This window comes from Alexandromys fortis, unplaced genomic scaffold (assembly GCF_014885135.2).
Source record: "Alexandromys fortis isolate MF-2015 unplaced genomic scaffold, M_Fortis_MF-2015_v1.1 scaffold_121, whole genome shotgun sequence".
Classification (NCBI taxonomy): Eukaryota; Metazoa; Chordata; class Mammalia; order Rodentia; family Cricetidae; genus Alexandromys; species Alexandromys fortis.
Window position 1 is genome coordinate 2,350,920 of NW_026068037.1, and position 22,479 is coordinate 2,373,398.

General features: G+C 36.6%; 1 protein-coding gene across 5 annotated transcripts in view; it reads right to left on the minus strand.

Moving 5' to 3' along the window:
* Positions 1-22,479, minus strand: part of Tbc1d5 (TBC1 domain family member 5) — a 429,722-nt gene that overhangs the window by 204,530 nt on the left and 202,713 nt on the right. For all 5 annotated transcript variants that reach the window (XR_007595848.1, XM_050165069.1, XM_050165070.1 and 2 more), the window contains one exon: positions 8,056-8,125. Coding sequence is in view for 4 of the 5 variants with exons in the window: in XM_050165069.1 (XP_050021026.1) it covers positions 8,056-8,125 (70 nt within the window). In the remaining variant the exon portion in view is untranslated. The remainder of the gene's footprint in view (positions 1-8,055; positions 8,126-22,479) is intronic.

The following is a 22,479-nucleotide window of genomic DNA, read 5'->3' on the forward strand; positions in this document are numbered from 1 at the left end:
CAAACTCAAACCAGTTGAGCTGTTAACATAGATTACTGTCTTAGTAAGTGTTTCTATTGCAGCAACAAAACACCATGACCAAAAAACAAGTTGGTGAGGAAAGAGTTTATTATTGTTATTCATCTCTGAAGGAAGTCAGGACATGAACTTAAATGGGGCAGGATCCCAGAAGGAGGCAGTGATGAAGAGGCAATGGAGAGATGCTGCTTACCTGCTTGCTTCCCCTGGCTTGCTCAGCCTACCTTTTTATAGAACCCAGGATTAGCAGCCCCAGGAATGGCACTAAGCACTATAGTCTGGGTCCTCCCCCACTGATAACTACATGAGAAAATGCCTTACAGCTGGATCTCACTGAGGCACCTCTTCCTCTGATGATTCTAGCTTGTGTTAACTTGAAACCCAAAACCAGTTGGAAGAGTTACAATTAAATTTTTAAAAGTAGAACATATTTTCAAAGACACAAATGATCAATAATTAGTTCAAAGAGAGAATATATTATAGACAGACACAAATACAGATTAGTTCAACTAATATAAAATAAAAACATCTTGATAAGCAATAGAAGCAGAATTGCTATAATATGGAGCCAGCATGGTCTCCATAATGATTTCCACGCTGGTAAAGAACATAAAGGGAGACTCTGTCTCAAAAGACAGAGCAAAACAAGACAAAGGCCAACCATCACCACCACAACAATCAAATTCTCATTGTTTCAAGAAGATATATTATTAATTTGTTAATTTTTTTCCCTTTGGTTCAAAGGTGGCCCAAAGATGGAAATTAGGACAATAGCTCTGACACTGGATCCAGGAATGAAAGCTCACACATTTTATGGTCAGAAATCAACCTTTAACTCTGAAGCTTGTGGTGCTGTTTTCATGAAATGAAAATAAAATTATCAGATGAATGTTAAACATAAGATTAAAAGAAAATCCCTCCCGTATAAACAATGGGTAACTATATGTAAATCCAATTCTTACATCTTCACATTAGAAACATGAAATTTTTTAAGATTTATTTATTTATTATGTATACAATATTCTGTCTGTGTGTATGCCTGCAGGCCAGAAGAGGGCACCAGACCCCATTACAGATGGTTGTGAGGCACCACGTGGTTGCTGGGAATTGAACTCAGGACCTTTGGAAGAGCAGGTAGTGCTCTTAACGGCTGAGCCATCTCTCCAGATGAATTTTTTTTCATGGAAAAAAAATATCAACTTCACCAAAAGAAAGATGATTAAAATCTAAAGGGAATTAAGAATTGGTCTGTGGGTCAACTTAAAATTGATCTCCGTACCTGTTAATTCTAAAGCAAAGTAGTGCTCTAGGAATCCTAACAGAATCATCATCCTCTTCTACTTACTATATCACGAGACTGCATTATATAATGGGAACAGCAAGGTCAGAGGAATGTAAGACGATTGGGTGATGAGGGAGAAAGGAGAATTTATTTAGGCTATTCTCTATTATATTTGATACAAATATAATTGATCTCAGTGAGTGAACATATATTCTTAAAAATAACCAAAAAGGCAAAATAATATTCTTGGAATGTTATTAGAAAATTGATTTTTAAATTTGAAGTGTCCAATAGCTTTTGCCCATTCTGTGCTTTTTAAACCAATGTTTGGCCATCATTTCACTGAGACAAAGGACACTCTAACACATGAATATAAAAAAATAGTGCCTGAAATTAAATTTTCTGAGTTACTGGTTACAAATAAGATGCATGAACATCTTTGTGCTAATTTTTTGGCTTAATTTTTAAACTTAATGATTGAAGAATGTTCACAAAAGAGTTAACTTTAAATAAAAAAACAGATCTACAAGAACTCTTCACTGGGTAAGTTATAGAACATAACATATTGACAAAAATAAGCAACTTTGGAAATGTTGATAATGAAGAGAAATCATTTTTTTGTTTTTCCAAAACAAATAAGACAAGATACATAAAAGCAGAAAATTCCCTAAATTTAATACTTCAATAAAAGTTCTTTAAGAGCACAAAATACAGGTTTTTGAGGAAACATTAAAAACACAAATAAATATGACTTTTTATTAGTAATAATTAGCTATGTTATTGTACTAATACTAAAAATTAAAAAAAAAACAAAGTAGTAAGGAATGGTTGTACACATAAACCTCAATAATCAGGAGGCAACTCCAGGAGGGTGGAGTGTCTGGATCCTGTCTGAGCTATTACACAACAAAGCTTTAACTATACAAGACAGGAGATAAGAGAAGAAGGGAGTGTGAGGAAACCTGTATGAATTGGGGGATATTCAGGTTTCCATAGAACTTTTAAGTAACAAGTCATTCACCCTTTTCAAAGGCACACAGAAGTATTTTTACGTTTCCTTTTAATCCAAGTAAATCATTTATTTAAATTCTGTCAGGATTCCTAATTAAATAATTACAACCTTTGGTTTAATGGGTAAAGACTGGTAACTGAACTTCAATGGTTTTCATTATTTTGTGTCTACTAAAGTCTGTAACATTGCACTTAAAAATTATTACTGGATGAAGATCTTCTCCCAGTCAGTGGGTTGCCTTTTTGTCTTAGTGACAGTGTCCTTTGCTCTACAGAAGCTTCTCAGTTTCAGTAGGTCCCATTTGTTCAATGTTGCCCTTAATGTCTGTGCTGCTGGGGTTATACATAGGAAGCGATCGCCTGTGCCCATCTGTTGTAGGGTACTTCCCACTTTCTCTTCTATCAGGTTCAGTGTGTTCAGACTGATATTGAGGTCTTTGATCCATTTGGACTTGAGTTTTGTGCATGGTGATAGATATGGATCTATTTTCATTCTTCTACAGATTGACATCCAGTTTTGCCAGCACAATTTTTTGTAGAAAGCTATCATATTATCTCGTTAAAAGGATATTTATAGATATAGTAATAAAAGTTTATATATGTTCACCTTCTATTCATTCATAGGTCACTGTTATAGCATCTAACAAGTAAAGTCATACAAGCAGCTAGTACTGCAGAGAAACAGACTAATGTCATAGTCTGTATGCATGTGCTGGCAATAGGCTTGTTACTTTTGACAAAACGTGAGCTGTTCTTAGGACCAGACAGAACATCTCTTCTACAGGGCAACCACATGCTAGAGAGCCTCTTAGGGATCTTCTCCAAGCTTACAAACGATCTTCTATCATACTCTGCAAGATTTTGTTTGGATGGTTACATAAGAATTTAAGATCAATGTCTGAGGAAGGACATTAAACTGGTCTTTAAAAAGCATAAAATATGGTTAAAAAAACAATGATGTCTTCTCAATTTTTAGACATTTTCCATTTTAAATGGTTAGAAGATATACAATCAAATTTTAACTAAGACTTCTAAAACGAGGCATTGTGTAATAACCTTTCTGTTGCTTTGGGTGCTAACTACAACCATGTTCTATTTGAATCAATGAAGAAAAACTACATGAAGATACAAATGCCAAATAAAACTTGGCTATTTTTAAAAAGTCTATAGAAGAAGCATTAGGTTCACAAAGCTACACTTAAGAGTCCCCTGATGGTGATGTTTCAGAACTTACTTGTTCAAGTTCCAGAAATTAACCTGTGATTTAAACAGTGCAACAGCTTCCCCTCACATAGAAATACTTTGTCTCAGAGACTGAGCTTCAAGATTCTTTTCAAATTGGAAATGGTGGAACAAGGCTTTAATCCCAGTACTCAAGAAGTAGAAGTGGGCAGTTCAGAATTTAAAGTCAGTCTGGTCTACATAGAGAGGTCCAAGACATCCAGGACTTATATAGTTAGGCTCAACTAAGACTTTAAAAAAAAGGAGATATTTTCCAATTTCCAAACCAATACGAAAAGCGCGAAGATGATGACGGTGACAAAGCAATTAATATTCAAATATTCAGTACCACTTGACACTTCTCAGATCAACCATATTTTATTATCCTTACTTACTTACTTACTTACTTACTTACTTACTTACTGTGTACACACAGGATAAGACTTGTACAAAGTAATCAATGCATCTGCAATCATTATTTCATCCTGGCACAGCCATATCTGATGGGAACAGCAAAAGTCATAAGGCCAGCACAGCTGGTTGACAAAGATCCAGCAAAGCTGAGTCACCTGATGGCTGATGTGCTACCTTTGGTTTTCATCTTCACCTGCTGCATATTTGGGTGACGTTTAATATTTGCACAATTTTGGGATATTGAATTTATGGAAAATTTCTTATGAATCACTTATGCCTTCTCCCAGGAATGAGCCTCTAAGCTTCCCCTGGACAGTCCTGAACATACTATTCCCACCCCCTACCCCGCACCCCTGCTTTAGGGAGATATCCTTATCTACTTGAAGGTCTTCCTTATGCCTTGGAGGTTGTGACACACATAAAAAAGTCAGAGATCTGTTCATGAGGCTATGAGACATTCTTGAAATGAAAGATATTCAAAACAAAGTGAACTCGAAAAGGTCAAGCTAGAGGAGTGGGCCACAGTTCAGACCACAAGCCTCTTCCCACTATCCACTCAGGCATATACAGCAACAAACTTAGATTAGCTAGTTACCTCTGCCCTACACAGAGACTCATATTGATGAGCAAAGAATGGAGGGGAAATATGATAAAGAATAAGATGTCAGGACCTCCCTTTCTTAGAAAGGCACATGCAGAGCCAGCTGGAGATAAAGCTTACTTTGGAGTGTCTAGGGTGTGCAAGCCTTGAGTCAGCTGTTAGGTGAAGGACAATCACACTATGACCCAGGGACCTAGAGACACTAACTAACAAGGAGGGTTCCAGGGGGAAGCATAGATCTCCCCAGAAAGAGGAAATAAAAAAGATTTTGTGGGTGGACTGTGGGCAGATTGGGATGAGAACAGGAGAGATCAGGTGGTGGGTTGGGGAGAGTGGAGTAGGAGAGTAGTGGGAGAGATAAATGGAATTGGGGGACTATGGGGGGCTATGTGGAGACTTAGTGCTGTGGAAACTACCTGGAATCTACAAGGCTGATGCTATAAAGACTGGGACACCAAGCCAGTCACCAAACCTTCAACCTACAATCTGCCCTGCCTAAAAGATGGGCTGGGGTAATGGTGGCCAACCAATGACTAGTCCAACTTAAGGCCCATGACATGGAGGGAGTATATTCCCAATACTGCCTGGAGAGCTAGGAACCAAAGCCTGGACAGCCTAGAGACCTAGGATAGACCAAACATGACTGGCCAAATAAATAAGTAAACGAACGAATGAATGAATGAATAAAAAAATAAAAGAGAAAGCCAATGAAAAAATTCCTAATGATATTCTGCTATACTGTTAGATCAGTGCCTAGACGAACTGTCATCAGAGAGGCTTCCTCGGGATATGCAGAGACCCACATTAGGCAGAGACCAAGGAATCCTGGGGAACTGGTGGATTGTTGGAGCCAGAGGGGTCAAGGACACTGCCCACAAAATCAACTAAGCAGGGCTCATAGGGGCTCACAGACTCTGAAGCAATAAACATGGGCTCTGTATGGATCTGAGCTAGGTCCTCTGCATACATGTTGTGATTGTCAGGTTGGTGTTAATGCAGGACTCCTAACAGTGGGAGCAAGGGCTGTCTCTGACCCTTGGAACCCGTTTCCTCCTACTGTGTTGCTTCATTCAGCCTTGATATGAGGATCTGTGCCTAGTTTTATTGTAACTTGTTAGGACATGTTTGGTTGATATCCCCAGGAGGCCTGCTCTTTTCTGAAGGGAAATGGAGGGGGGCGGACCTGGGGGAGAGGAGGTGGTGAAGGGAAGGGATGGGAGGAGTGGAGGGAGAGGAAACTGCCATCAGGATGTAATATATGATAAAGGCCAGGAATAAAAAACAAAAATAAATACCCAAAGAATAAGGTATCCAGTATAAGACTGATGTTACAAAATGGAACAGGTGCCCAATGCATTCATTTATATACCGTTTCTCAGTCCTTTAAAAACATGTAGGAAAGAGGTGTGTTAGTTAGAGAGCCCACAGTCATTTTACAGATATACTGGTCCTGGGTAACAGTGTGAGGATGCTTGGCATCTCATGAGGTCTACGGTATCAAGTGTCTTAACTACAAGAATGAAGATTTCTAGCCAGCAGTGGTGGCGCATGCCTTTAATGCCAGCACTCAAGGCCAGCCAGAACTATGTAGAGAAACCCTATATCAAATACAAAAAAAAAAAAAAAATACAAAATACAAACAAAAATACAACAAAACATATTTTTGTGGTAGTTTAGCTAACACAAAGGTAAAACTGTTACACAAAACATTGTTTTGAAAGCATGAAACTATACTTTTTTTTCTGATAACCTATTTCAAGTAAGTTACAAAGAGATAGAATGATTAACAAAAATAATTCACATTTCCAAAAGTAAGTTTAATGAATATTCTGATGCTGCTGTATTGTGGTTCTATTCTGCAAGAATTTCGTTAGCCAATAAAATCAGTATGAAAATATACTCTAGAGCTGTATTTTGGTGAATTCTGCATTTAACCTAAATGTCAAATTCAAAAATAAGCTAATTAAATTGTAAGAGTTATTGCCTACAGGGTACAAAGAAATGCTAATTCACACCTTAAATACTGTAAGACCACTTAATAGCAGCATTGGCCTGCCAACTATCAAAGCCCACTTTTGCAAACTATACTACTTGATCTTTTTACCTTGCACTTTTAAATTACAATAAATTAATATTCTAATATAACAATAACAGATATTAATTAAAAATATTTAGTTAACAAAATTATTCACTGTACAGCAAGTTGCAATCATTTTCAAAATAAAGTTATCATTTAATAATGAGATACTTTAATCTTTAAACTAGTCAAGGACAGAATAAACTAAAAAACAACACTGTCTTCAAATTAAAACATCTTTTACTATAATTTGTAAAATACCAATTATAAAATTTAGTACCAAAATTTACATAGATAAAAAGGAAATGAATTTCCTTTGTAATATCATTTCCACTTCTTTTTTTATTGCACTTGTAGTTTAAAATCATTATGCCATAACTATAGATTTCACATATATCAACACTCCTCAGTTATACACCAAGTTATGGATTCTTACATTTCTTTGGTATTCACCTCTGATGGTTATTTTGATCAGCTGTGACATGTCCATATAGGAATCTGTCTGTTATTTACTGTGTCACATTCCAAATTTCACATTGTACTTTTAGACTAAAAGGAGGATTTAGAGAACTGCAGCATTTAAAGGAAATATGGCGCAATGAATGTTTGGTGAGATACAAGCCCTCTATAGTATCACAGGAACAAAACCTTTTTGTACTATGAATGACAACTGGCCAACTGATAACTTATACAAACCTCAACTACTATAAAATAAAGATGTCACTTCAGGAATTCATAAACAGACTATAATAATCATATTATTCACAATTTTCCTATAAGTGCCTCCTATATACAGGGCCCTCGTGTAAAAGCTAACAGCATGCCTGTAAGCTGAAGAAATAAACGCTGCAGCTCCAATGTAGGAAATAGAATACAGACACAAAGAAAGCTCAATATGCAAATGAGTTGCCAAGTGTACAGTGTGCATATTCATGTCCCAAACTGTTGATATACACTATTAGAACTAACTAATTAATCATCAGGACAATGTAACACAATTAAAGACTTTCTTCATTTATCTGACTGCTACTTATAATGCTTAAATATACTAGTACTGAATTGCAGCCGTTTTCCTTCAAGGAAAAATCAGAACTTAAACATTTTGGTTAATCACTCAAATATTATTGGAAATATTTAATCTTTCTTTTTCTTTGTTTTTTTATGCAACAAAGTAAAAAATCATAACATTTACTAAACCAAAATCTAAGATTGAAACCATTAAAGAAACAAAAAGACAAAATAGGTAGTTAAGAATTTCTGATGTTCTGTTTTGCTATTTCTTAAGATGGCAGACTGCCAGATATTACACTGTCCTTACATATGATGAAGATAGGGTTATAAGTTCTTGTTATTCTAATACCATAATTTTATACAGGTTTGTGTCTTCTACGTTACCTTGTAAAACTGTGTGACCATGTACTTATCACTTACATATATGAATTAAAGGTTCCTTCAGAGTCTAAGGTAGAATTTGTTCTTTTCCCATTTTGACTTGGATCTCCTAGAGACAAAAACAAAAACAAAAAAAAAAATTAAAGTAACATATATTGCAAAAGTGAGTATTTCACTTAAAAAGCACTGTGTGACAGCTCTATGTATTGGCATACTAAAAAAAATTTCACAACAGACATAAATATTCCCTTTCCTATCATCCCAATTATCTTTTGTACTCTGTGCCTTTTAGGAAAACGTTCATGTGGATGTCAACATAAAAATCAATATCCAAACTCCTAATTTGCATGAGAACACTGCCAAAGTCATTACTAGCAGAAGAAGTACAGTATGATGCAGTTTCTCCATGAGTCAAGGCACATGGACCCACTAGGAGAGCCACAGAGGACACAGCTGGAAGCTGCTACCCTGTACAGCATCTCCTGCGGAGACAGGTAGGCGCACAGAGGGAGGTGTTACTTCAGAATGCACTTTAGGACCCTCTAGTGCATCTCAACATTTCTTCCAAAAGATGTTGCTAACTGTTAATGTTATGTTTGAACACAGAAATACAAAACACAAAATAAAATTTTACCAAAAGGCCTTAGTATTTTGTGGTGGTTTAAAAGAAAATGGCCCAAAGGGAGTGACACTATTAGGAGGTATGGCCTTGTTGGAGGAAGTGTGCCACTGTGGGGGTGGGCTTTGAGTTCCCCTATGCTCAAGATACCACCCAGTGTCACAGTCCAGTTTCTGTTGCCTGCAGAATGTAGGACTCTCAGTTACTTCTCCTGCACCATGTCTGCCACCACACAGCCATGCTCCCCACCATGATGATAATGGACAGAACCTCTGAAACCATAAGCAAGTCCCAGTTAAATGCTTTCTTCTGAAAGATTTGCCATGGTCATGATATTCTTTCACAGCAATGAAACACTGACTAAGACATGTTTCCTGTAATAATATTTTTTCACATAAAAAAATCAAGAATATTTGTAAAATTAAAATTTGAATGAATCAATATGTATGGACTAAGATAATATACAAGAAAATAAAATTTTAAGAATATTTTAAAAGCTTAGCAATATCCCAGGGTAAAATAAATTGTATAGGTAGAAATTTGAGTTTACTTCATTAAATATATATATATATATATTAAATACAGCTTTTAAAAAGCACTACAGTATTAAATATATCACTTCTTTCTCAAAGCAAGTTATGAACAGTATATAATTAAATTCTACATTTCTAACCCCTACTATGTAACTTTCAACATCATTTTATATTTAAAGCTTAATAATTAAATTATTTGTTCAGTTATATCTTATAATTTTGATTTATAATGAAATATCTAAGGTTTTTTATATATAATATATAGACCTGGTCATATCAAATAGTAATTGTGAAGAATTTAGTTTAAAAATGAGATTAAGTTTTTGTATATAATACTAAGGCATTTTGATTCTGAATTATGCCACTCATTACATGGCTTCTAAAAACTGAGAGGTCATTTGTATGGCAGTCTTGTGTTGGGTCATATAAAAATATTAGTTCTACCTCAGACTGTGCACCTATGACCAGCATTTTTAATGTTCCGAAACAGACTCGGTTCTCATGCTGAACCTTTTGATTCTTTTTTTCAAAGCATCCTTCCAGAGCATTTCTGATAATTTGGCTGTTTTATTTCTTTCGTTAAAAATTAAAATAGATTTCAGCATCCAAAAAGGGTGATGTTATTTAAAAAAAATCCAGAGCTTAAAATACATTTTATTTTCATTAAAAATTAATAATATCAACATGAAATGAAAAGATAGAAGAAACAGTATCTCAGTTAATTAAACAGAATTTCCTGAAACACATGCTCTTCAGCAGTGTGCAGTCACTTCCTGTGTGGCGTTCCACAATCAGTATAGAAAAAGTATTATGATACACATGAAAACCATCTTCTTTCTCCTTAAAACTAAAGATTATGACTATTTAAATATACAAAATATTACCTACAGAATTCTTGTTCATTTAAGCTGGATTTTATAAGATCAAATATTTTTTTTAAAAAACTCATTCAAAAAAGAAGTTGTGCGGCTTTTTTTGTTTTGTATTTTGAGTGTATCCTTATACAGCCTGGCTGGCCTGGAACTGGCTATGCACAGGAAGCTCCTACCTCTGCTGGGCTTAAAAGGCAACAATACCATGCCTGGTTCCTTTTTCTTTAGTTTGAAATTGTCACCAGTGAAAATGTCATATTAACTGTAACTTTCAAGGTGCCATAGAATGTAACAGGGAAAGAAAAAGCAGTTTTTCCTTATCAAAAACATATCAAATCCAGGGTTGAATTGTTTCACTAGAAACATTTGTGAAAAGATTTCAGAGTTTGTTATATGGGGAAAAGCAATGAAGTTTTGAAGTGAGAAAAAACTGCTTTATTCTTTGAATCCTATAGTTGAGTAATTACAGCAAATGTTAACGAAAACATCTGTTACTGTGAGAGAGCCTTAATTTTAGTATAGATGTTTTAGATTCTTATATTGGAGGAAACTTAATTTTTGAAAGGTTTCAAAACAAAAAAGACAGAGTTTGTAATTCTACAAAATTGTACATGCAATATGCTGTGTCCTGTAGGGATTTTCATTTGGAGGTGCTCAAAACCAGTAACTAAGAGAAAATCACCAACAGAAAGTTCGCCTTCCAGTGAAAGGGTGGCATGCTGAAAGCACATCTACAGAACAGGAAAACACCAAATGAAGTCTCCAAAATACTTTATTGCTCATTCTAATTTGCTCTTAAATGTAGTAGAGTAAGTATTAATTTTAAAAGGAAAGGACGTGTAATTACAGTAGAATATTGGAACCTATGTGTAGTTTCTCCCAAAATAACAACAGAGGGTGCAAGAGAGTTTAAGATGTTTTTAGTTGTTATTACAATTTGAGGACCAAGTTGTCAGATAACCAGCAATAATTGAAGCAAGAATGTACAAACTGATTTCTACTCAGGCAGACAGACAGACAAGACAGACAGATAGACACACACACATACACACTATTAAACTTACAGAAAGTATTCATATAACACAATTATAGAATAATAAATTTTGAAAAGTAATTTAACTAACAAATATATACAATTTTTGGAATACAATTCTCATTTTAAAGGTATTTCAAAACCAAGTGTACAAAGTGATCTGTATATTTTAAATCAACTTATATAAGTATGTGTATGAATTATATACAACTGTACATCATACACATTCATTATTATAATCTATGATTACAATAGTTTATATCTATAGATTCAACTGACGAATTCTTATGGCCACAAATTTTTGAGAAACACATACTACTGTTTGTTTTTATTATTAATTGCAATTAACTTTAGAAAATGAGTTCATAACAAAGTTAAAATAATTTGGCTCATCTCTTGTCACAAAATAAAGCTTCCAGTGTTGGGATTGGGTTACATATAACTGAGTTGTTGGCCAAAGTAGTACCATGGTAATCCACAAACAACCAGGCTGTTGCCAAGGCAATGGATTGCTCTCCACAAACTGAGAGCAAGGCTACATTGCTGAAGACAACACCTACACAACTCACTGAACAAGCAAAAGTTGAGCTGCTGCCTACATTGCTTTCATCTCTAGGTTCAAGCATTCTTTGGTAGAGGAAGATATTCTGTAGGATACTGAAAGAAAAATGTAAGCACCAAATCAGCCAGAAACCGTTTGATTGACAATGGAATCCTGCCTGTAAGATATAATGTTGGCACAAAGCTTGCAGGAATTACCAACTAATATCTAATTTGACTTAAGGCTCACTCCATGAGATGGAACCCAAACACTGCTTAGGTGATGAAGAACCAGGAATCTAGGGTAAAACCAAATACTACTGGTCTAAAAAATGTAGCAGTAAAATGATTCCTAATAACATTTTGCTATGCTCAGAGATCAGTGCCTTGGTCAGTCATCATCACAGAAACTTCCTTCAGCAACAGGAACAAATACAGAGACTCACAGCAGAGTGAGAGGCCTTGGAACACTCAGCCCTAAATGGGAGGTCTTCATCAAATCCTTCCCCTTAGGGCTCAGGAAATCTCCCAGAAGAGAAGGTAGAAAAAATGCAAGAGCCTCTGAAGAAGAGATGGAGGACCACCAAGAACACAAGGCTCTCTAGAGGAACATAATCAAAGCTCATACGAGTGCTGAGACTAAGATGGCATGCCCAGGGCTGGTATGGTTCTGTACCAGGTCCTTTGCAACACAACGCTGCCAGTTTAGTGTTTTGATTCCTGAGTGGGGAACAAGTGCATCTCTGATTCCTGTGCCTTCTCTTGAGGTTCTTTTCCTTCTGTTTGTCTTGAACCTAATGTGATTTTTTAAAATTTTATGTCATTATATTTTATTTTGCTATATTTTATCATTATCCCTAATAAGTCTGTTTTATTCTTATTTTCTCTAATGAGAGACAGAAAGGGAATATATTCAGACAGGCAGGGAGGTAGAAGGAAACTATGAGTAGCAAAAGGAAGGAAGTCATAATCACATAATAATGTGAAAAAGTAATCTGTTTTTAAAGGGGGACAGTTTTTAAAAAATCAGTTTGGCTCATTTGAGGAAAAAATACACTGTTAATTTGTGTTGGCTTAAATGAAGTATTTTCAAATAGTAATTTCTGACATATTATGTATTTGTTATTATGTCAATAATAATATAATTGTAACTTAAAATTTCAAAATGGGGATGAGCAGAGTCAAGATATTCTTTTAGCTTTACCTATACTCATGTTGAGATAATGACATTTATTAGTTCAATCCATGAACTGTTGAAATCATTCCAAGTGAAATTTTATAATAAATTTTGTATGGTTTTTATACACAAACATCTGTCTGCTTCAAGAAGAGAGAATCAGAATTTTTAAACTAGGTTAAGTAAAAAAAAAAAGTCAGAAAAACACTATAAATAAGTGCAGTTACTCAAATGTGCCTTTCGTTTACATCTGAAAGCACTGAATTTGAAAGTATCACATCATGCGAAGTATGAATACTGAAAACACTTTATAGTAGAGACAGGCTCAGACTTGTGAGACAAGTGCTACTGGCATTTTATGATTTAAGTAGTGTGTCGGGTGGGGTTTATGATTTAAGTAGTGTATCGGGTGGGGCTTTTGATTCAAACTAAGAGGATGGAAAAAATGAGGAGATCTGAAAACTTGTATCTTTTAAAAATGCTAGCAAAGAGTAATTAAATATTTTTATTAAACTTAATATCCTCAGAAAGAATATCATAAATCATAATTTAAAAATAGCCATGTGTTGACACATAGTAGTTAAAGGCAAATTATAATAAGGGTCAGTTTTCATCTATCAACATTGTAGCCACTGAGAGTATTATATTATTTCCAAAACTAGAACTAGTAACAGCCACCACAGATTGAAGTTTTATTAAAAAATGTGAAAACTGACAATCAGGTAAATATAAGAAACTCATGAATAAGTTTCTACTTTATTGCTGTTAATTTATTTACAGCATAGAGATCAAATAATGCTCCAATTTAGTTCTCTATGTTAAAATTATTATTTTAAATAATAAAAACCCTTTGGCAAACAAACAAACAAAAAAACATTTTCTTGGACAACCTCCAAAGTCAGATCATCTTGTACCACATGCCATCAAGACACATTAGTAAAGGTTCCTGAACCTGAAATATTCACAAAACATGGACTTTCACATATTTAAGTAGTAGAGAAAAAGAGATGAAGAAGATGGCTTCATTGGTTTAGCACTTGCTCAATAAAGCATAGATACCTGACTTTAGATCCCAGCATCTCTATGAAAGTCTAGTATGAGCAATCGTGTCTGCAACTCCAGTTCTGGGGTACAGAGACAAGACATACCATGGGACTCCTTAGTCAGCCAGTCCAGCAGAAACAACAAGCTTCAAGCTCAGTGAAGAGATATGGTCTTAAAAATTAAGGCTGAAAAAAACAGAAGTGGCCACTTGCCTCTTCTATTTCAATAAGATCTCTTGCTTTCAGAAACAACCCAGGTACACACAAATACACCATACACAATCAAGCATGCTCACAAAATTAAAAATAAGAAAAGAAGAGGAAAAGAAAAAATTCAGAAATGTTTGAGTGGTGGGTAGCAGAAAGTGGTGCTGGTCTTCACGTGGATGAGAAGGTTGAGGTAAGAACCTGCAGAATCGGTGGGTCAAAGTCTAGTATCTGCAAACAGTTCCCTCTGGAGAGCCACACTCTATACAAACTCCTAAGTGACATAGGACCAACAGAATTCTACCAGACTATAGGGAAAGGTCTTTGAGTGAGCAATCAGAACACAATTTGGCTGACTGAGTAATACAAAGGTAATACTTAGACCCTAAAGGGTTTCCCAGATGATTTCCATCATTCATGAAATTTTCCAAAATAATAAGTTCTACTATGCTAAACAAAACTATGTCTTACTATAGAAAAAAATTAGTTTCACAAATAATTAACAAAAGACATTAAATTATGGTCTATTTTAGGAGCAGTAATGGAATTTAGCACTGAGCAAAGCCAACGCTATAGGCTACCTACCATGATAGTATCAAGCTTCTACTATATACCCTAAGAGCTTACAAACCATATGGCCTTTAAAACCATTGTCCCCATAAAGAATTGTTGCCTAGAAATGATGTAATTTGGGTAATTATAAAATCTTAGTAAGCAAAAAAGGTAACAAAATAGATTAGAAAAGAGCTGTCTAAGAAGTATAAAGAACTAGAAATTATTTCATTGGATTTGGAAAATAGTATTAAGGCCAAAGATAATCATACAACTTCGAGTTTCAAGACTTAAAGAAAGGGTCTCACTGTGTAGTCAAGACTGATGCATCAGTCAACATCCACAAATACCATCTTGGGAAAATACAAGTCAACTATGGATGATTAACATTTGGACTTAAAATTTTTTTTTTTTTTTTGCCCCTTAAGAAGAGTTATACTGGATGTTTGAAACCTTCATTAACTGAGGAACTTTAGGGAATCTATGTCTCCTTTGTTGATGTCTGAAAAACTCATGCAAACTATTTGCAGGATATAAGTTGCCATTTATTAACAAGAGTAACTAACCTCATTTATGTTTTCCAGTTGATAACTGAATACATTCTTTCAACTAAAAATTATACTTAAATATTTCAAATCTGAAGTTTCAAAGTTCAGATAAAAAATCCTAGATAAATGATTTCAAACATACTATTAGTACTACAAAACATCTACCACTACAAATGAAAGTCACTGAAAACTTTATATATTTGATTCAAAACATTTACCAACCTTACAAAATTATAAAAAGACACAATGGTTCAGAAAAGTGTACCTTACTTTCAATGTGTTTCCTATTGAAGAATTGCTGTTTTCAAAGAGTTCACAAAAAGCTGGGTGGTGGTGGCATCCGCCTTTAAACCCAGCACTGGGAAGGCAGAGGCAGGTGGAGCACTGTGTGTTCAAGGCTGCCCTGGTCTACAGAGTGAATGAATTCCAGGACAGTCAAGTCTACAAAGAGAAACCCTGTCTCAGATAAAAATAACAACCAAAAGTTGTCAAAAACTCTAAACTCATGCTAACTTGTAATTATTGTTTTATAGTTCATAATTATTTAATAGAAATGTCTTGTTAAACCTGACAATAACCAGAAATATGATTGCATCTTTAAACCTATGACAAACTAATGATCAAATTTAATAATTCATACATACCGTGAAAGATATCAAAGTAGCTTTTACTGATAATTTTATACAAACTAACAAATTAATAGATATCTAGATGAATTATAAGTAGGTCCTAATTAATAAATGCATTTTCTAATTCAAGCTTGGATTTATGCACCCAGATCGTCTTTTCAAGAATGTAAAGTTCTGTGGGTAGGCACTTGTTGAGTACTCGATGTTACAGAAAGAAGAAAGCTGGTGAAAATGGGTTTGAACAAGAGGACACATTACAATCCCAGGAAGCAGAGGAACTTGGCAGCTTCAGCCACATGGTTCTAGCTTTAGAATCAAGGAAACAAAACAGGGTTGTGGAATCTCCATCTGAAGCTAAGGAAAGCTGCTGAGGCCAAGCATGTGTCTCAGGAGTCCCCTGCACAGAGGCCCAGAGAGGCCAGTGCGTGAAGCTGTGAATGTGAGATTCCAAGATGTTGGAGATGTCAGCGTCATAGGATACCTGCCAAGAAAAGCTGCTAACAGGGTATGGAAACAGCCCAAGAGACAGAAGTATACTGCAGTCAGCAAATCTGAAAGGAGTTGGAGAGCTGAACAACATTCTGACATCAGACATGGAGATGCAGAGTTTGGAGTTTGCCCAGCTGGTTTTGGTCTTGCTTTGGTCCAGTATTTCCTCCCTATGTTTCCTTTTTGCCCATTTGGATTAGAAGCATACATCCTGTGCCACTGTAGGCTGTATATTGGGAGGATGAACTATCTGCTTTTTAATATTTATTTTACTGGGGTTACAATTAAGAAATTGTCTTGAGTCTCAGAAGAGCACTTGAACTTGGATTTTTAAACAGTGTTGAGGCTGTTGCAAAATATGGCCAAAGCGTATGGTAGTCAGAAGTAGAATGTGTTGGATTGAATAAGAATAGTACCCACAGGCTCACCAGAGTGGCATTATTAGAATGTATGGCCTTGTTTGAGTAGGTGTTGCTTTGTTGGTAGGTCACTGGAGGTGGATTTGGAGGTTTCAAAAGCCCAAGCCAGGCCCAGAGGTTATCTCTCTCTTCTTGCTGCCTGCTGATCCAATTATACAAATCTCAGCTACCTCTCCAGCAAAATGTCTGCCTGTGTGACATCATGCTTCCCAACCAAATAAAGAACTAAACCTCTGAACCTGTGAGCAAGCCCAAAGGAAATGTTTTCCTTTATAGTAATTGCCAAGGTCATGGGGTCTCTTCACAGCAACCGAAAAACACTGAGATAGTGGGTCTCATGGTAAGAACTTGGTTATATCAAGGTAATAGGCAGTAAAAAAATGGGTTAAAGCACAAGAAAAGCAGAGTAAGATCTTCAGTGTTTAAATGATAATTGAACTTCCGACTAACACCATAAAGTTAAGCCTAGGAAGAACTAGGGTGGATGTAGGAGACTAGATGAGTCTTGAGATACTCTTTTTTTTTTTTTTTTTTTTTTTTGTTNCCCTAAACTATATAGGACAACTCAGAGATCCCCTGGGGTCTGAATATCTGCGACAGACTCACCCATCGACATTGTACTCATCAAGGTGTCAAGCAGGGAAAGCCTTTGGTAGAGGATTAGGCCATAAGGATGGAGCCTTGTCAAATAGGCCCCACTTTGCAGGTCATTTACATTGTAAGAAGTATTTTAACTAATCTAGAGGAATATAGAAAACCGCCGAGCCATCTTTTATAAGAGATTTGAGCACCTATGGATCTTAGAATCCAGAGGAATCTTGCAGCCAGTCCTTTACAGATACGGGGTACAGAAGAACACAGCTGTATTATACACACACACACACACACACACACACACACACACACACACACATATATTGTATCTGACTCCAGCAGATACCCACTTGCCTTGGCTTCTGGTACACTCTGAAGACCTGTTCCATCATTCTTTTCTCCAAATAAGATCTCTTTGGGGACTCATCAATGTACTCAAAGTCTAAACAAAATTTTAGACATACAACATAACAATTGCTACAGGTTTGCCATAATTCACACAATATACTTAGCATTATGTTTACACAAAATATCGTATGCATTTAATCAGATACTCTTTTTTTAAAAAGACTTATTTATTTATTTTGTATACAGTGTTCTATCTGCATGTATACCTGCAGGCCAGATTTCATTACAGATGGTTGTGAGCCATCATGTGGTTGCTGGGAATTGAACTCAGGACCTCTGGAAGAAGAATCAGTGCTCTTAACCTCTGAGCCATCTCTCCAGCCCTTGAGATACTTTTGATGACAAAAAACTATCAATGTTGCAAGTGGCCTTGTAAGGAATGGCAACTGTGTGCCTTCATAGCTTCACTATTAGAATCACAGTTGAACTGCTCTATCATTGATTTGAGTACTATCTAATTTTGTTTGTCACTGGGACACAGAAAGATACAGATTATTTAAAACCCCAGTGCCAAGAATAGGATAGTTCCCCACCGTGAGTTTTTAGAGTTCTAGAGGGCACCTCAAACAATGCAGGCCTTTGCTATTATGACAAGGTCAAGAGCTCCTTCATCTTGTATCCTTGCTAAGGCCATTTCAATATTTAATTTCCTTTATGGAGAATTCCTGTGGAAATGATTCTAGAAAATGGAGGTCAAGCTGCCCCAGCTTCTGTTAAACTGCCCTACTTTTACAGAACCTTCCTCTCCAGCTAACTGCTTATCTTAGCTTCTGTAACCATTTGTTTGTGCAAAACATCTACCTATAGCTCCAAATGAGATATAGGATGTGATTTCTGTCTTTAAAAGCCCCCTGCTCTAAATGTTTGGCAGTACATTTGGGTCCTGAATATCTGTGTGTACTTCCAGTGAACTGGAATAAAGACTTTCAATTGGCTACAGGGGAAAATCAGCCAAAGAGGGACAATTTTATGCAGGTACTGCCAATGGTGAGTCATCCTGCCAAGGACAAGGTATTTGTATCATGTCCTTAAATTATAATCTTGTGTTTTCACCTTATTTGAGGTTTGCTTAAATATGCAACGAACAATGCTAACCTAGAAAACCTCATAATTTTTCATGCTCCTGAATCTACTTGCCATGCTTGTGCTAATGGTTTGACAAACTATGTCTGACTCAGGGGAAAATCACATTCCTACTCTATACATACTAGTCTATGTTATGCTCCAGGTATATGCCTATAATGGAGATGAGGGGAAGCCCACGTGACTTCAACTTAATGTCAACGAAGGACAAATGGACCCCAATTCAGTTCCTGATCCGATAGGAGCAGGAATAGCTAGTGTAACTGCCATAGGTACCTCAGTCTTAGACCTAGGCTATATACAGAATTCTATTTCCAGGATGGAGAGTATGCTGACTCCTTTGCAGAGAGGTAGTCCTAGAGGACTAAGGGAAAACTCTGTATGGATTTAGGAGAAACTTGCTCTTTCTGTGCCACACAATTATGGATATTTAGAGAAATCCTTGCTATGATCAGAGAAAAACTCATAAGAGGGAAGAAAGGAGGCAACATTAGAAAATTGGTATCAGGCTGTTTGCCTGGCCCCCATGGCTGGACAACCTTACTGTCAGTACATTATCTCGACCACTGATTCTTAATGTGACTAGAACCAGGGAAATGGTGGGAACCTGCATCCTCAACTGCATGACCAACTGTATCAAAGAGAGAATAAACTCAGTTAAGGTATTTGTCCTCTTAGAACAGGATAAGCCCATGATTGGACTCATGCCTATAGAAACAGTGGAGAATGTCACAGAGGAGGATGGCAGAGGCTCCTCCAGGATGCCAAGCTAGCTATCTCAGCTTCTATTCAACTCCCTGCTTATACAAAATTCCCCCTATAGCTGCAGAGCAAGGTACCAAGCTATATTTTTTGCCTTTAAAAGCCCCTTGCTCTATATTCTTGGAGCTACAATTAGGTCTTGACTACCTGAGCATAGCCCTAGCCAGCTGAATAAAGACTTTCCTTTCAGTATAAACGGTTTCTCTTGTGGGCTTCTCATAAGTGAGTTCCAAGGAAGCAAGGACTCCATAGAGAGAGACCTTGTTTCAAACCTCACCCCCCCACTCCCGAAAAAGACTGACACTGACATGTCAGATGTATAATTGTAAATGATAGTATATTATTTGGTAGTTACGGTTCTGAAAAGCCTTGGGACAAGGAGCCCAAATGGCATTTTTGAGCTACTAGGATATTACCCACAGGCCCATTAGAATGGATTTCAGGCACGTTTGACCTATGAGTCATTCCTTCAGAATACCATTTGCTTAATGTGAGCCTAAGGGGTTTATTGGCACTAACTCCTTGACTTACACCCCAAATATGGGATCAAATCAGATCAACCAGGCTGCTCTTTCCCTGGTATTGTGGGATTATGGAAAGCAAACGAAAGACTGCCAATCAGCAATGTCTTCAGAAAACACTATTCAGAGACAAGGGGAAGTTGTTTGATACGGTCTAAACCGGTTTGAGCCGGTCTCAATTGGTTTTAGCCAGTCTAAATCGGTCTGAACTGGTTTGAACTTGTTTCAGTCGGTCTAAACCGGTCTGAACCGGTTTGAGCCAGTCTAAACCAGTTTGAGCTGGTCTGAACCGGTCTAAGCTGGTTTAAATAGGTCTGAATGGGTTTCAACCTCTCTAAACCGGTAGGAACCGTTCGAAACCAGTCTTAGCTGGTCTAAACCGGTCTGGACCGGTAGTAACCAGTTGAAAACGGTTGGAGCTGGTCTAAACCGGCTTGAGCCAGTCTAAACAGGTCTGAACCGGTTTCAACCGGTATAAATCGGTTTCAACCAGTCTGAACTGGGCCGAACCGGTCTGAACCGGCCTGAACTGAGCGAACGCTGTCTGAACTTGTTTGAGCAGGTCCAAACTGGTTTGAGCTGGTCTAAACAGGTTTGAACTGGTCCAAACCGAACTGGTTTGAGCCGGTCTGATCTGGTCTGATCCGGTTGGAGTCAGTCTAAAGCAGCTTGAGCTTGTCTAAACCGGTTTGGACCGGACTGAACTGGTTTGAAGCGGTCTGAACCGGTTTGACCTGGTTTAAACCAGTTTGAGCTGGTCTGATCTGGTCCAAACGGGTATGAACCAGTTGGAGACAGTCTGAACCGGTTAGAAACGGTTTGTGCCGGTCTAAACCGGTCTGAACTGGTTTGAGCCAGTGCAAACCGGTCTGAACTGGTCTGAACCAGTTTTAGCCGTCTAAACCAGTCTAAACTGGTTTAAGCTGGTCTAAACCAGTTTGAACCAACCGGTCTGAACCGGTTTGAGCCAGTCTAACCTGGTTCGAGCCAGTCTAAACCGGTTTGAGCCAGTCTGAAACGGTCTGAACCCGTTTGAGTTGGTCTAAACCAACTGTCATAATTGAAAGTCAAAGAATTTTGCATAATAAAAGCAGGCTAAATGTGTTGCTGACCATTAAGCCACTCCTACAGACAATACTGGAAGGAATTTTTTAGTCTGAAGAAAAAGATGAGCATACAAAAAAGTCTGTAGGAAGAAAAATAGACAACTATATGTCAGTTATTAAGCAAAATAAGTATAAAAAGCTATTGAACACTATGAAATCAAAATGACAGGAAGCAGTATACCCTTTCAATCGACAACTCTGAACAACAATTGTCTAAACGCATCACAATACCAACTAATAACTTGGATTAGAAAACAAAAAACTTCTTTTTGCTGGCTCCAAGAAAGATGCCTTAATGTCAAAGATAAACACTATTTTAGGATGAAAAGCTAGAAAAATATAATCTCAACAAATGGAACCAGGACATGAATGTGCACTCCATTCTAACGTCAGAAGGAACACAGAGAGACACTTCACTCTGATGCAGTACCACTCATCACTTATCTGTAAGACCCATGATTATTTAAAAGTTTCTCTGTCACTCTGTCAGTCTGGGCCCCTAACACAATGACAAGGAGAAAAAAGCAAAGCAGAACAGTAAAAAAAAAAAAAAAAAATTGAATTTGGTTAATATGAACATCCTGTAGTTCCAGATTTATAAGTTTATTCTGTTAGATATGATTAAAAATATGTTAAAATTAAAATAAACTAGTTAAAAGTTAATTAGTAACACTGGTAATTGATAATTTAAAACCTATGCATGGGTAATTGTAAAGAAACCATAAGGCATGATTCCATTTTAAATTTTGGATTTCCATTTTGCTACAGTTAAAGAATGCCACATGATTTCACCAACATCTTGATTAAAGGTAAACACTTGGAGTGGGCCTAACTAGGAGGCAACAACAGATCTCCAAGATAGTTTGGACTGGGACAGATTTTTGTATGATGATTCAAGTCCCATTCTAAAAACAAAGTTTAAAATACATATAGTGGATTTAAAGTATTAAAGCTGCATCCCAATATTTTTATACTCAAAAATGTACCTTGCTCTGCCAGCTAAACTTTGTTAATTTAAGAGTCACCTAGATGATAATGGTTATAAAGACATAAAGGGATCATAGGAAACAGCTGAGGTTTACAAATGTAAGGCAGGACTAGAGTCCCAAAGACTATGCAGTTGCAAGAATAGACCTTACCAGTTTTAGAAATGCCAGTGCCAAGTGATAGTTGCCAGAAGCAAGAGGAGCAGGCTAAGATCTAAAAGGCTATGGATAAGTCGTCAAAGGTGTGGACAAAGAGGAAATTTATTTTTGATAAAAATTATCAGGGACCAGCCTCTCCAGGGTAGAGGCATGGGGATTTAGAAATATAGTAATGCATATGAA